The sequence below is a fragment of the Sceloporus occidentalis genome, unplaced genomic scaffold, assembly GCF_023333645.1.
Source record: "Sceloporus occidentalis isolate IW3139 unplaced genomic scaffold, rSceOcc1.0.p SCAF_148, whole genome shotgun sequence".
Lineage (NCBI taxonomy): Eukaryota > Metazoa > Chordata > Lepidosauria > Squamata > Phrynosomatidae > Sceloporus > Sceloporus occidentalis.
Genome location: NW_028317128.1, coordinates 1,315,001 through 1,330,692, shown reverse-complemented (window position 1 = coordinate 1,330,692; position 15,692 = coordinate 1,315,001). Strand labels below are relative to the sequence as shown.

At 46.5% G+C, this 15,692-nt stretch overlaps 1 protein-coding gene across 2 annotated transcripts in view; it reads left to right on the top strand.

Moving 5' to 3' along the window:
- The window catches only part of LOC149280730 (syntaxin-binding protein 5-like), an 82,288-nt gene that overhangs the window by 38,946 nt on the left and 27,650 nt on the right, over window positions 1–15,692 (top strand). For both annotated transcript variants that reach the window (XM_089500112.1, XM_089500111.1), the window contains exons 8-11: window positions 4,575–4,698; window positions 6,493–6,571; window positions 13,204–13,358; window positions 13,925–13,997. In XM_089500112.1, the coding sequence (XP_089356238.1) occupies window positions 4,575–4,698; window positions 6,493–6,571; window positions 13,204–13,358; window positions 13,925–13,997 (431 nt within the window). The remainder of the gene's footprint in view (window positions 1–4,574; window positions 4,699–6,492; window positions 6,572–13,203; window positions 13,359–13,924; window positions 13,998–15,692) is intronic.

The window sequence follows — 15,692 nt, the reverse complement described above, 5'->3', positions numbered from 1 at the left end:
TCCCCAATCCTAAACCGCACCCCGATCCTTAACCACGCCCAAATCCGAAACCACACCCAATCCTTAACCACTCCCCAATCCTAAACCACACCCCAATGCTTAACTACTCCCCAATCCTTAACCACTCCCCAATCCTAAACCACAACCCGACCCTAAACCGCACCCCAATCCTTAACCACTCCCCAATCCTTAACCACTCCCCAATCCTAAACCGCACCCCAATCCTAAACCGCACCCCAATCCTGAACCACTCCCCAATCCTAAACCATAACCCGATCCTAATCCACGCCCCAATCCTGAACCACTCCCCAATCCTGAACCACAACCCGATCCTAATCCACGCCCCAATCCTAAACCACACCCAATCCTGAACCACTCCCCAATCCTGAACCACTCCCCAATCCTAAACCACAACCCGATCCTAATCCACGCCCCAATCCTAAACCACACCCAATCCTGAACCACTCCCCAATCCTAAACCACAACCCGATCCTAATCCACGCCCCAATCCTAAACCATGGTGCTTTTCACATAGAGAATAATAGGATTGCCGCTGTCTCGCTGCCCCGTCATGTTTTAATTTGTTGAGTACAAACCATGCCCAAGAGTGTTGGGGTTTATTTGCTAAAGAAGGAGTTTGCAGGAGGGCTGCAGTTTCATCTCACCTACTACATTATGGATCATGAAGGTTAAATGCTGGGAAATTTCTCCTGGAAAAAGGCTGAACTGGCCCTACATAATATATAGTTCAATCAGGAGAGCAATGTATACATTATACAGGGGCCGGCTCACTGATTTATCTATACATTATACAGGGGGTGGCTCGCTGATTTATCTATACATTATACAGGGGCCGGCTCACTGATTTATCTATACATTATACAGGGGGGTGGCTCGCTGATTTAACTATACATTATACAGGGGCATTATGCATTATACTCAGCCCTTCCTGCGGTAGAAGCTCCCTGGGGTCAGCCGTACATAATGCGCAGTGAAGTCGGTGAAATTAAATGCAAGCGTAAATAAATTGAGGCTTGCTGAGAATGGCGAGGAAGCCGGTAGGAGTGACGAGGATCAGGTGACAGGGAAGTGACATCCCGCGCAGGTGAGGAGTAAGGGACACGCTGATTGATTAATTGATTCTGACGCTGGCTTAGAAATAACCAAAGCCTGTTACGGGGACGGCAGCAGCTTGCCGGCGGAAGGCGTTGATGCGACAGAATGAACTAAATGGATTATTCTTAGAGGTTCTTGTGATTCCCTCATCTCAGGAAACAGCAGCCAGACGGAGCCTTCACCCCCAGCTCGTGGGAGCAGAGAAGACTCGCCCGCCCGCATACACTTTAATATGATTATTATTATTATCTTTTATTTCGATAGAGCCAATCATTCCCCAGCTGGTCGCATCGCGATCGAGGCGGATAAAGGCACTTGCGATGTAATAACTTCCAGCCTTTAATCAAACGGACGGCTTAGAATGCGGAGGTTAATTTAGTCTGAAAAAGCCAATTATTTATCCACGTTTTATTGCGGGATTGGGTTCCTCTTCAGACCCAGTCTTTGGTGGACGTGTCCTAACGCACATTTGTGCTTTATAAGTTATTACAGCCGAGTGTTTTATTCATTTGTTATTATGTATTTAAATTCTTTGCGTGTTCAGCTGTCCCTGCAGGAGACAATCGCCGATGATGACATTAGATGTATCCAGGGTGAGCCTAGGGTTAGTGGCACCAGGGTACAGCATTTCCACTCACTCACTCTAACACCGTACTCTCCTCTCACACACTCTCATTCCCACTTTTCCCCGCACCTCTAACCCTAGGCTCACCCCTAACATCCTTCCACTATAGGTTCACACACACGCTAACACCATACACAGTAACACACACACACGCTAACACCATACACTAACACACACACTCACTGTACCACAAACACATGCACACACTCTCTCCCTCGCACCTCTAACCCTAGGCTTACCCCTAACACGCTTCCATTGACTAACAGACACATACGCTAACACCATACACTAACACACACACACGCTAACACCATGCACTAACACACACACGCTAACACCATACACTAACACACACACGCTAACACCATACACTAACACACACACACACGCTAACACCATACACTAACACACACGCTAACACCATACACTAACACACACACGCTAACACCATACACTAACACACACACACACGCTAACACCATACACTAACACACACACACACGCTAACACCATACACTAACACACACACGCCCTATCCCAACTACTATCATGGGGGCAAATAACGCGTTTTCCCGGCGCCTCGGTTACCAGCTGCCGCGGCCCCCGCTTTGTCTTTTGCCGTCACGGGGGATGACTAGAATGTTCTGCTTACTTTTGTTGGTACAGCTGCAGGGTTTGTATGACTTCTCACTCTTATTAAATATATTTTCAGTGATTATTTGTATTATTTAGGTGATTAGTATCAGAGTCTGTCTGCCGTATCGTGGGGGGCTGTAATACCGCCCCCCCCCTAAGCCCGGAGTAAAGGTTTGCGCATGGACTCGGCACGGATAATTCCTATCTGACCCCGTTTGTTCCAGAATAACCTTTTGTGATGGTTCTGTGACGCACGGCGAGGAGATGAATGATTTATATCATAATTGTACGCATTTATTGTCATTTCACTTAAAAGCCTCGCAGTGATTCACACAATAAATTATTTACCGGAAAATGAAGATTAAAAGAACAAAAAAAGTAACAAGTTCCGCTAAATTCCGTTTTCCAGCCGGTCCGTAACGGGTTATTTGGGTAGAGATACGTTCGCTGCCTGGGTATTTAAATGGACGGGGTGGGAATTTTCTTTGATCTTTACATTGTTACATAGTTTCCCAGGTGTGAAAAATCCATTAACATGCTTCAGGTTTAACCCTTCCACGTTCCCAGAAGAAAGAAAAACAAACAAAAAAACCAAAGAGATTTATATTCAATATCGGTGAGCAAATTCCTCCCGACTCCGAAGGCAGTCCGATTTCCCCCGGGGCCGACGTTACTTCTGGTTACGTTAAATTATTAGACATGCCTGTAGGCATCAGGCTTATTTTGATAAATCTGACAAGACCACCTCAATTGGCAGCGCATTCCATGTCTCCACTTCCCTGACTGTAAAAAAAACTTGACTTTGCTCCAGAAACACAGGAGATTTTATTGGAGCTTTATAATGATTTAGTAGATGAACAAGTAAAACGCAGCACAAATCCGCGATGCCCCTCTTGTATCCCCTGATTACCTCCTTTCCTCCCCTGATGCCCCTCTTTATTCCCCAGTGCCCCTCTCTCCTCCCCCCGATGCCCCTCTCTCCTCCCCTGATGCCCCTCTTTTCTAGGAGGTCAGAATGTTTGGTGGGTATGAGGGGATCGCAGGGTTCTACAGCCCTAAAAGCCCCGATAATGTGTATAGAAACAGCAGGAAATAGTTTATAAATTAAACTCAGTTTACACAAATAGCCCCGCCCCAGCCAAGCCTCTAACCACACCCACTAAGACAGAAGTGCCCCCCTTTTCTTCCTGGAAATGGGGTGTTTAGAAGGACAGATGGGCTTTTGGCATATGGGCTACTCTTCAGAAAACACTTAAATGAGATAAACCCTGTTTGTCGCCCCGAGGGACCTTCTATGTCCTGGATACCGGCGGCCTGTCCCGTGGATGAGGCCCAGTCCCTTCTTACCGTCTCCACTTCAATAAAGGGGATCATACACCCGTCCTGCACCGTCCGTGCCGAGCTCTGTGACCCTTATGATATATACAGACAGCAGGTACCGGGGCACGTCACCGGACCATTTATTAATAGATTTCTGTGTTGTTCCTTAACCTTATTTTGTATTTCTTAATAAAATCTCGTTTCTGAGCTGAGTCTGTAATTAGAAGCGATGCACTTTTTATGCTTTAATCCCCCGACGGCTGATACTCAGAAAGTCTCTCCTGACTCGAATTTAAGTGAATTTTTTTAAATCAATTTAACTTTTACAATTCTGTGTCTTCCGATAATAAAGCACGGCTTCTTATCGTCAGAAAATCATAACGCTAAGTCATCCATCGGCGACCCAACCCCTGGATCCACTCTGTTATTTATCACGAGTCATTAACTTTATTACATTAACTGTATCACCCTCTACCACCTCTGCTGGGAGGCTGTTCCGCTTATCTACCACCCTCTCTGTAACGTATGACTTCCTTATGTTACATGTAAGCCTTACATTGTGACATTCCGATTTTTTAACTCAAACATGGTGAGTCTGCAGTGTTCTGCTTGCTTGTGAGATACACGTATGTGTTTATGTGACAGGTATCGCACCGTGTTCTGATGTATAAGTGACAGAGCTGCTTCTCATTCCCTGTTTGCTTCCTAAATTACATACTGTCATCACTCTGAGAGTTGAGTGCACTCACCCGCGCCTTTGGGATATTGGTCAGAAACAAACCATTCTACCAGAGCTTTGCCTTGATGTCTTTTAACCCTCTGATGGCTCGCACTCGGCTGAGATTGCGTGCTAACTCGCCACTTTTCCGTTTTGCAGGCTATTCACTCCATCGGCTGGCACCACGAGGGGAGGCAGTTCATGTGCAGTCACTCAGATGGCAGTCTGTCCGTGTGGAACGTAAAGAACCCCAGCCGGCCTTTCCAGGTCACTATTCCCCATGGTAAGGACATCATCAGTCGATCCGCTGTGGATTGGACAACTAAATCATTTTTAGGTCTATTCACTAAGTCGAGTGATGAGTCAAGCTCTGATTTGACCTCAGTCATACCTGCGCATGCTAACCCTAGCAAACCGACTTGCAGATTCAATAATTTGTGAGTTGTTGGTGAGGGTATCCGAGTGCCAGTGACTTACATTTTTCCAAGTTATAGGCGAGGGCATGCAAGTTTAATGTGAACACTCATACCCTCAGCTGTAACCTGAAAAATCTGCCCCCAATAAATTAAAGAAATACATTATTAAAAAAATTAAATGGGGCGTCGTCAGGATCCCCTAAGAACCAAGGAAGGACCCACGATCCCCCACCCCATGCGCATGAATGTTAATTAACCCCCTCCCCCCATCCCCTGCTAATGGGAAGGTATGGGTATCTTAAAATCCTAGAAAGAACTCGCACTCTGGTGAATAGACCCCTTTGGCTTCTGTAAGAGATGGGAACTTAACTCTTTAAGTTGCTGATGGTTGCTGATTGGTTGAGGCAGCTTTTGTAAGGGTGGAGGGAGGAGAAGACGAGAGAGAGCCACAGGACAGGGAGTTGATCGGATAATGCTGGTTCTGCCACAGGCTGCCACCGATCTCAGCAAATATCTCCGAATCGATTCAGCAAACGCCGCAGGCGGTTTTAATAAATAGATTTAGTTATGGAGAGAGCCGTGACGGTGACAGATCCCCGCGAAGTTCGGCCGAACGCTCCCGCTGACACTGACGCCGTCAAACAGTCTTCCCGGCCGTGTATTTCTCTTGTAATTCTGAGACGTTATCGCTGGATGATCGAGCAGCGCTCGCCGCAGCCACCTCATCATTCGTACGAGGAGCTCCATCTATCTCCCGTTACATCTCTGTCTCCCGTTACATCTCTGTCTCCCGTTACATCTCTGTCTCCCGTTACATCTCTGTCTCCCGTTACATCTCTGTCTCCCGTTACATCTCTGTCTCCCGTTACATCTCTGTCTCCCGTTACATCTCTGTCTCCCGTTACATCTCTGTCTCCCGTTACATCTCTGTCTCCCGTTACATCTCTGTCTCCCGTTACATCTCTGTCTCCCGTTACATCTCTGTCTCCCGTTACATCTCTGTCTCCCGTTACATCTCTGTCTCAGGGTCTCTTTGGTCTCCGCCAACGCGTTTCCCCGTAATGTCATCTCATGACAAGAATTTGGTTTCTCGCCGGAGAGTTTATCATCCGTCTCACGGAGTAGAAACAGAACGCCGTTGTTTCTCCTCTTTCTTCTTAACATTTCTCACAAAGTGAAGGGATCTGTTCTCTCTGACACCCGATCTTTATGTTCCTTTCCTTCAGTGTCCAATCCTCTTTCCCTCTGGTTTTACTCCATATTATATGAGTACAGCCCCTGTGTCACAATGTAAGGGTAAGCAGGTAGTGGTAGAACTACCATCTGCTCCTTTAGTTATGGGTCTATTCACTAAGAAGGGCCTGCAATATTACATTGTGTGAGCTACAGGCGAGGGCAGGCAAACCCAATGTGGTCTCTCATGTCCTCACCTGTATCTCCTGTAAAGTCTCAAACCTTAATCAGTCGTTGGTCTCGTCTTAGATTCAGGAGCCGGATGTCTATCCCATGTGTGTTTATATTCCCTCACTGTATTACCCTCTACCACCTCTGCTGGGAGGCCGTTCCACTTATCCACCATCCATCGTGGGCTCGCCTGTTGATAACGGATTCCACATTTCATGATGTTTCATTAACTTAAAACATATTTTTATTTCTTTCAGGGAAAAGTCAAAGAGATGGGAGGAAACCGGAACCGTGCAAACCGATCCTAAAAGTAGAATATAGAACGTGTAAAAACAGGTGGGTCTCCGCTCCTGGAAGCCAAATAAGATTTAATTAACGTTACGATGGCTTTTACTCCGCAGTCTCTCTCTGTAACGAATGTTTCCAACAGTCTAGAAGGACTCAAGGACTCCGGCAGGGCCGCCAGAAATGGCTCAGCGAGTGAGATGATTGCGTTTACAGCGATGCTGCTTTTAGTTGGCTCCGTATTCCCAGAACAAAAGAAGCCCCATAGATTCTCGCCCCGCATACTACTGCCTGAGCACTTGCAGGGTGGGCAGAGTTGAACATTGGGGTATTATCAGTAATGTACCCCTTTAGCCCACGTTAGGCATGAATTTGCTGCACTTTCTATATTATATGGGCAGTATTAATAGTTGATACATAGCATTAATACTTCTTCATTTGCCACACGGCTCCTCTTAGGTGTATTAACAGTAATTAGCCCCACAGCTCATGTTTGGGGTATTAGCGGGAATTTGCCACAGATGGGGCATGATGAATGTTCTCAGATTGCAGGGGTATTTATCTATAAGGTGCTGCGCTGGCGTTGAAGGGTTAATGGACGTCCGTAATTATTCCTCTGTGAGCGCTGAGTACCTACAGGCACATCGAGTGGATTAACCCGCTCTTTGCCATCAAGCAAGGCACCGAATGATCTCCTATTGTAAGAGGGGCGAAGGCTATAGGTACCGCCGGCACTGATACGCGGCCCCCATAGCTGACTCTATGTGCCAGCCATAAGAGCCAAGCGTGGCTTCAGGGCCAGCGGGCATCCTCTATACCAGAAAACACGTCTGTGCATCTGTACACGTATATCCTGAGCATGGACTCCCCGAGATAGCGGCGTGGAAGATATTCCGGAGAATGAGTGCTCGGATGTCTCGACCCGCTGACGCCGTTATCAGAGAACCCATCACTCATCGCACATTATTCCTCATTTCACTTGGATTTCGCCCCGATTTCTGACGTCGCTTTAAATGAATGCAGACGGCAGCTACAAGCCGGATCCGCGGCAGAATATGTTTTTTTTTTTAGTTGTGCAATTTATTAATATGAAGTAGGAAGAGGCAGCGAGTGTTTTATGCGGAGCTCTCCAGAAACAACCAGATGACCTCTTCTCGGAGAAATCAAAAGGATTGGGAGCCGCTTCCCTGCGTCATTCAGACAGAAGGCTTTGTTCTCAAGAGACGCCTCTCTCCCTCTCTCTCTCTCTCTCTCTCGCTCTCTCTATTAGAGCTCTTGTATAGGAGAGTGACGTCAGACCTCACTCGCACCTCTCATCGGTGAATAGAGACCCGTCTCTAAGTGAAAGCTCCAGGTGCGAGGAGCTCGATCGATCAGAATGCTTTTGTTCCACATCATGTGTTTCGAGAAACAAGCCGGCCCTGAAGGTTTGGCCTCGTCTTCCGTTATACAAGTCTAGAAATATATAATATATATAATAAATATTTATATATATATACAGGTCCCAAGAAACGGAACAAATTATAACGCGAGGAACGCAGCGCACTGGCGGATAATTTATCACCGCACGAATGCCTCGCTCGCCCCGTCTGATAGCGGCCTGGCGGCGGATCATAAAATGTTTTCCCCGGAGATGTCTTGTGCTGACTTGTTAAAGATATAAATAACGTATCACGGCCCAAAGAGCATTTTAAAACATGGGTATGATCTTCGCCCCCGTAAGGCAGCGTGCGGGTAAATGTCACCAGATGACACAGGCAATTGGGGCAGGAACAGAGCCGGCCTTAGGTGTTCTGGCGCCCTGTGTGGACTACTCCTCTGGCGCCCCCCATCCCAAAAAAAGAAAGGAATAAAAACTTGTAACAAAACCCCAATCACTATATACTACGCCAAACATTGATGTGGTCTAGGCCTACCACTTCATTGTCTGGCTTAGTAGTAGGGATGCACCGAAACGAATTCTGGACTGAAACCGAAAGTGCAACATTTACCTGGCCAAAACCGAATATGACCCCCCCAACACCATAAAAAATCTAACACTTTTATTTAAAGTAAGTAACACACCAAAATAGGACAAAACAATTAAATAACAATATTATATATATATATATATATATATATATGATTAACAGCAATCACATTCCTATCATGCCCAGGCATACCCAGATTCAAGGATTTACTCGCAGACTTGGCATGATAGGAGTATGATTGCCCTATCTACCCCTTCTCACTCTCTTCTGCCCTATCTACCCCTTCTCACTCCCTTCTCCCTATCTACCCCCTCCTAACTATCTACCCTTTCCCTCTTTGAAGTTCACTTACCTTTCAGGAGTCCTGCGATGGGGGTGCAAGGCCTCTGCCTCCCAGCTCTGTATGGAACAGTATAGAGTGATGGGAGTTATGATGTACTTTTAGAGCATAATTAGATCATGAAAAAGACATTGGAAATAGTACAGCATAACACCCATCACTCTCACACACTTACCAATCCGCACTTATAACCAATCCACACACATACTAATCCACACATATACCAATCCACACATACACTAATCCACACATATATACCAATCCACACACATTCCAATCCACACACATACCAATCCACACATATACTAATCCACACACATACCAATCCACACATATACTAATCCACACATATACCAATCCACACATACACTAATCCACACATATATACCAATCCACACACATACCAATCCACACATATACTAATCCACACATATACCAATCCACACACATACCAATCCACACATATACTAATCCACACATATACCAATCCACACATACACTAATCCACACATATATACCAATCCACACACATTCCAATCCACACACATACCAATCCACACACATACCAATCCACACATATACTAATCCACACATATACCAATCCACACACATACCAATCCACACATATACTAATCCACACATATACCAATCCACACACATACCAATCCACACACATACCAATCCACACATATACTAATCCACACATATACCAATCCACACACATTCCAATCCACACACATACCAATCCACACATATACCAATCCACACATATACTAATCCACACACATACCAATCCACACATATACTAATCCACACATATACCAATCCACACACATACCAATCCACACATATACCAATCCACACATACACTAATCCACACATATATACCAATCCACACACATACCAATCCACACATATACCAATCCACACATACACTAATCCACACATATATACCAATCCACACACATTCCAATCCACACACATACCAATCCACACATACACCAATCCACACACATACCAATCCACACATATACCAATCCACATATATACCAATCCACACACATACCAATCCACACACATACCAATCCACACGCATACCAATCCACACGCATACCAATCCACACATATACTAATCCACACACACACCAATCCACACACATACCAATCCACACACACACCAATCCACACACATACCAATCCACACACACACCAATCCACACACATACCACTCCACATATATACCAATCCACACACATACCAATCCACACACACACCAATCCACACACATACCAATCCACACACACACCAATCCACACACATACCAATCCACACACATACCAATCCACACATATACCAATCCACACATATACCAATCCACACACATACCAATCCACACACACACCAATCCACACATATACCAATCCACACATATACCAATCCACACACATACCAATCCACACGTATACACCAATCCACACATATACCAATCCACACACACACCAATCCACACACACACCAATCCACACATACACCAATCCACACACATACCAATCCACACATACACCAATCCACACACATACCAATCCACACATACACCAATCCACACACATACCAATCCACACACACACCAATCCACACATACACCAATCCACACACATACCAATCCACACATACACCAATCCACACACATACCAATCCACACACATACCAATCCACACATATACCAATCCACACACATACCAATCCACACACATACTAATCCACACGTATACCAATCCACACACATACCAATCCACACACATACCAATCCACATGCATACCAATCCACACATATACCAATCCACACATATATACCAATCCACTCTCACTGAATGCTTTCCTACCTTTCCTCTTTTCTCCTTACAGCTCCTTTTCCTCCTCTTCGCTCCTCTTCTTCAGTTCTTCTGTCTTCTTCCGGGTCAGAGGGCACGGACAGCGGTGGGCGCGGCTTCAGTGTTGTGCGCCGGGATCTGACAACAAACCCCGGCGCACAGCAGCTGTTGCCGCGCGGATCACAAGGGAGCGATATCGGAGGTCTTTAACAGAGGGAGATCCTTGAACCGGCTTAAAATCACTCAAGGGAGCCGGAGGTCTGTTAAAGACCTCCGGTACCGCTCCCTTGCGAGCCTGCTCCTCCAGCGGCGGACATTACTGTATGTCTCTGGAGGGGTGCCGGGTGTCCCCCTGATGAGCGGTACCCGGTGCGGACCGCCCCCCCGCTAGGTACGCTGCTGGCGGCAGCGGTACGCTACGGTGGCGGCGTTGGACCCCGCGGCGGCGCCCCCCGGAGTGTGGCGCCCTGTGCGGTCGCACAGGTCGCACACCCCAAAGGCCGGCCCTGGGCAGGAACCCCTGATACAAATAGCGTGTAAGCGAATCACGCGTGTCCCTAAATACAAGATCTCCGTGCTTAGGGTGTAAACATAAACATTCAAGCATAAGCTGATAGAAGCCCCATCCGGCCCCCCGTCTAGTCTATGTCTATCCCGTGCATGTTTAATCCCCTCACTGTATTACCCTCTACCACCACTGCTGGGAGGCTGCTCCACTTATCTACAACTTTCTCAGTAAAGTAATACTTCCTTCCCCTCCATGTAAGCCTCTGACCCTCTAGTAGGGGATATAGGATAAAATTATTTAATGTCCCAAGGTTCAAATAGATCATAGTAATAAAACATTTATCCCAGACAGGGTAGGTAGGGTAAAAGCCTGTATTGCTAAGTGGGGTTCTAAACAAGCCCCTAAATCGGGTAATCCCCCTGGAACGGTGCAATACGGCGCGGTGATAGTGATGAAGGAGTCCAGCGCGGGTGATGCTTTATCCCGAGCGGGGGATCGTCGCAGTAATCTGAACGAGTGGCTTCTCTTCTTTGTTCCTTCTGTGCGTTGAAATCACACAATGCGTAGGAATGAATAACCCGTCCTCCGTCACGTCATGTAACCTCTAAACAAACGCTTCTGTGTGAAAAGAATCCTAAACACGTAACAGCGCCCATATATCCAACCAATTAGCGGTATATCTCCGTGTTATTAACCCAACGAACCACCGGGGTCAGTCTGTCGCTTCCAGTTCCGTCAGACCCTTTATGTGTAAGGACTCTAAGAAGCGCTGCGGAAATTGTATATGAATGAAAGATAATAATAGTGACATCATAGAAATTTACAATGACTTGTTAAAGCTGGAGGTGATGTCAGACATTAACTAGAATGCAACTTTGGGGACATGCGGATCACACCCTAACACACGCATTTACACATACACACCCTAACACACGCATTTACACATACACACTCTAACACACGCATTTACACATACACACTCTAACACACGCATTTACACATACACACTCTAACACACATACACACTCTAACACACATACACACTCTAACACACATACACACTCTAAAACGTACACATTTACACGCACTCTAACACACACTAACACTTAACAGTTCCTGCTTTTGCAATTGCTTGAAGAATTTCGGACCCGGGGGCTTTTTGCCTGCCCCTGGTGTGTGATCTGCTCATTGAATCGATTGTATATCTGTTTTATAACGTACCTTTTGATGCATATGTTTCGTTTTAACAATATTTATATACCTAAAATAGCAGAGCTAAAAAGAGAATCAATGAAACAAAAGGTCAGGAGAAACGAGAATAAAAACTCACCCAAAGCAACAGCAGCCGGGGTTTAAAATAGAATGAGGGCACCGACTGGGGGCAGCTACAAAACTATCCTATATAACCGACAGATACGTTCTGGGGGCTTTTAAACATACAATAATATACACATTTATTTATTATATTAGTCATATTATGTTTTGTGGGGTTTTTCTCTGTGTTACATTTGTTATTTCTTCTTACAAGAAAGGGATCATACTCTGATCATACTCACACTCACACCAACCCCATGCAGACTCCAAATACTAACGCACACATACATTAACACAATAACACACTGTGCACCACCACACACTAACAAACCCCAGATACACAGCTTAGTTTTACGAGTAACAATGTTGCAGACCATATGTCCCCCTGTATCCTGCAGCATATTGGTATGGCCCAGACCATTTATTCATATAAGTTATGGGATGGACTCCTTCCACGCGCCAAAGTTTTGTCAAATTATTACATCATTGTTAGATATTTTCTGTATCAATCGGTCTGCATAATTGGCTGGAGTTCTAAGAACTCAAACTTGGCCCTGTTGTCCCGTCGATTAGCCCAAGTGTTCTATTTAAGGTTTAAATGAATTCCTCTAGTAATAAGGGTGTTTGTTGCGTCTGTCCATGCACAAGTAACTTAGTCCATGTCTCGTGTGTTCCTCCAGCGAACCCTTCGTTATTTTCTCTGGCGGCTTGTCGTATGATAAAGCCTGCAGGAGGCCAAGTCTGACCATCATGCATGGCAAAGCCATCACTGTGCTGGAGATGGACCATCCCATCGTGGACTTCATAACGCTCTGCGAAACCCCGTACCCCAACGGTAAGTGCTGAAAGAATGAAAGCGTTCTACCTGTCCCTGGCCAGGCTCGCTCCTGTTTGCTCGCAGGGTCGTTGAAACCGCTGAAGCCTACACGGAGGCAAGCAGAGCAGCATGAAGCCAGTAGGGGGCGCAGTCTCTGTCCTTCTGCCCCAATTTACTGGTTTGGGGATACAGACCCCCGCTACCTGTATCTCCAGGGTGAATAATGATCATTATCTCATATCTGGCCTCTTTAGTTTCATCAGAGAAATGGAACTGAATGACAGTAAGAGGTGGCGGGGGACGAGTGATTTGCACGGGGGATGTGAAATTATCAGTGACGGCCTAAATGAGCGAGTCCGTGTCATCACCCATTAGCCTTCATTCACTCTCACTAATGCCACGTCCAGGGATTCGGGAAACATGTCTCCACCAGAGGATGATTGCTTTCTCCTTTTTAGTTATAAATACACACATTTTAGCCCCACTTTTGGGAGCCGTTTTAGAAGTCCCTAGATGGTGACCTCAGTCCCGCTGCTGATTTTACCGAAAGCTTAAGAATTGCGTTCCTTGTTTTTTGCTTTCAGAATTCCAGGAACCGTACGCCGTGGCGGTGCTTCTCGAGAAGGACCTCATCGTGGTCGACCTGACACAAAGCAAGTAAGACACTCGAGTGGCCGAGCGCCCTGCGCTGTTGGACTTCACCGATCGCATGTTACCATTGTGTTATCGTCCAGGTGGATTCATTGTATCGGTGTAAATGGCCAGAAATAGGCATTAGAGCATCAGGAGGTTCTTAGAAAGCGGGAAGATTCCATGTCCTGCGTCCTGATTGATGCCTCTTTAATTTCTCCCTTTTTGCCGCGGTGCCAGGTGGGTTGCTGCACCCCCTGGGAATCCCTGGATGTGAGAGCAGATGGAGATAGCGGATGGAGATAGCGGAGACGCCTCCAACACACGGTGTACGCCATGATCATACCCAGCTGGGGCTGTTTTAAAGGAACAGTCACATCAGGAAGTTTCCTTTGACATAGCTCAGGGGTGTCCAACCTGCAGCCCTCCAACTGCTGCAGGACTACATCTCCCATAATCCTCAGCCAGCTCCTTAGCATTATGGGAGATGTAGTCCTGCAGCAGCTGGAGGGCTACAGGTTGGACACCCCTGACACAACTATTCAGTTTAATGTTACATTGAAGCTCCTGACCCATCCTCCCTGTATCCTCACTGTTTCTCTGCTGGGCATAGCGTAGAACCCAGCCAGCGCCTGGCCAACATAGTAACGGACGGTGGAGAAAGCACTGTGTGTGTGTGATCATGCGCAGCTACGTGCCTGTGCTTGTTTAGTGGTCAGACAAGGATCACAGTTTGCTTCACTGATCACTGAACAATTGTGGTTTTGTAGCATTAGCTGAGAAAGTGGTGCTACCTGGAACTACACGCTGTCGGCATGGCGGGGGCAAAGGACGAACAGTCCTGCTGTGCGCTGCTCCACGGCAGGGACACAGAGACCATGCCCCCAAAATGCGTATACCCAGGGGCAGGTGTGACATCTGTGACCTGTTTTAAAGACTGTGTGAGTGCCTGCCACTTGACCTTGCATGTCATCACCTGAAACTTGCAAACTAACCCCACTTGGGCTAAAACACATAAAATAAATAGGCAGCAGTCGGGGTAGCACCGGCCTTATGGCTCACAGAAGGTGCCTGGATGGACCTCACCTCTCCCTACCAGAAGGACTGAGGGGAGGGAGGTTATTTATTTTTTGCTTTTTCAATGTTATTTTATTTAACCCCCTTCATCCCGCAGTACAGAGAGCGAGGGGGCATAAGATGGGGTCGGTGCCCTTTCTATTTTAACTCCCCTCAGCTTCTGCTCACTGGGGTGACAACGATGTCGCCAGGCCTCCATTCATCCACCCCCATTAGCAAGGGAGGGAAATTATTTATTTACCCCCCTGCACCCCTATTTCACTTTAGGATATTTATCTATTTATTTATATATTTTAAAGTAGTAGGGGGGGGAATTCGCATTTAAAGCCCCAGGGAAACTCGCAAACTATCGAATACTCTCTGATACTCGCATCTCCTGCGTGTGAGTGTGTGCGAGTTTTTACGTTGCGAGTGGGATTTAGTGAATTTGCGAGTTGGACTTTTGGCTGCCGTTGCCAACTCGCATGCCCTCGCACTTTAATGGATAATGCCCGTTGTGCTATTCAGATCTCTGAATGCGATGTATGGGGGAGAATGATAAAAGCATGTGCGGGACCTTAGTGAATTCAGTGAAAGGGGCATTACTCAAATCAACAATTCACCCGGGGGTCTGAGGCATCGCAGCGTATCGCGGCCTGGTAATCA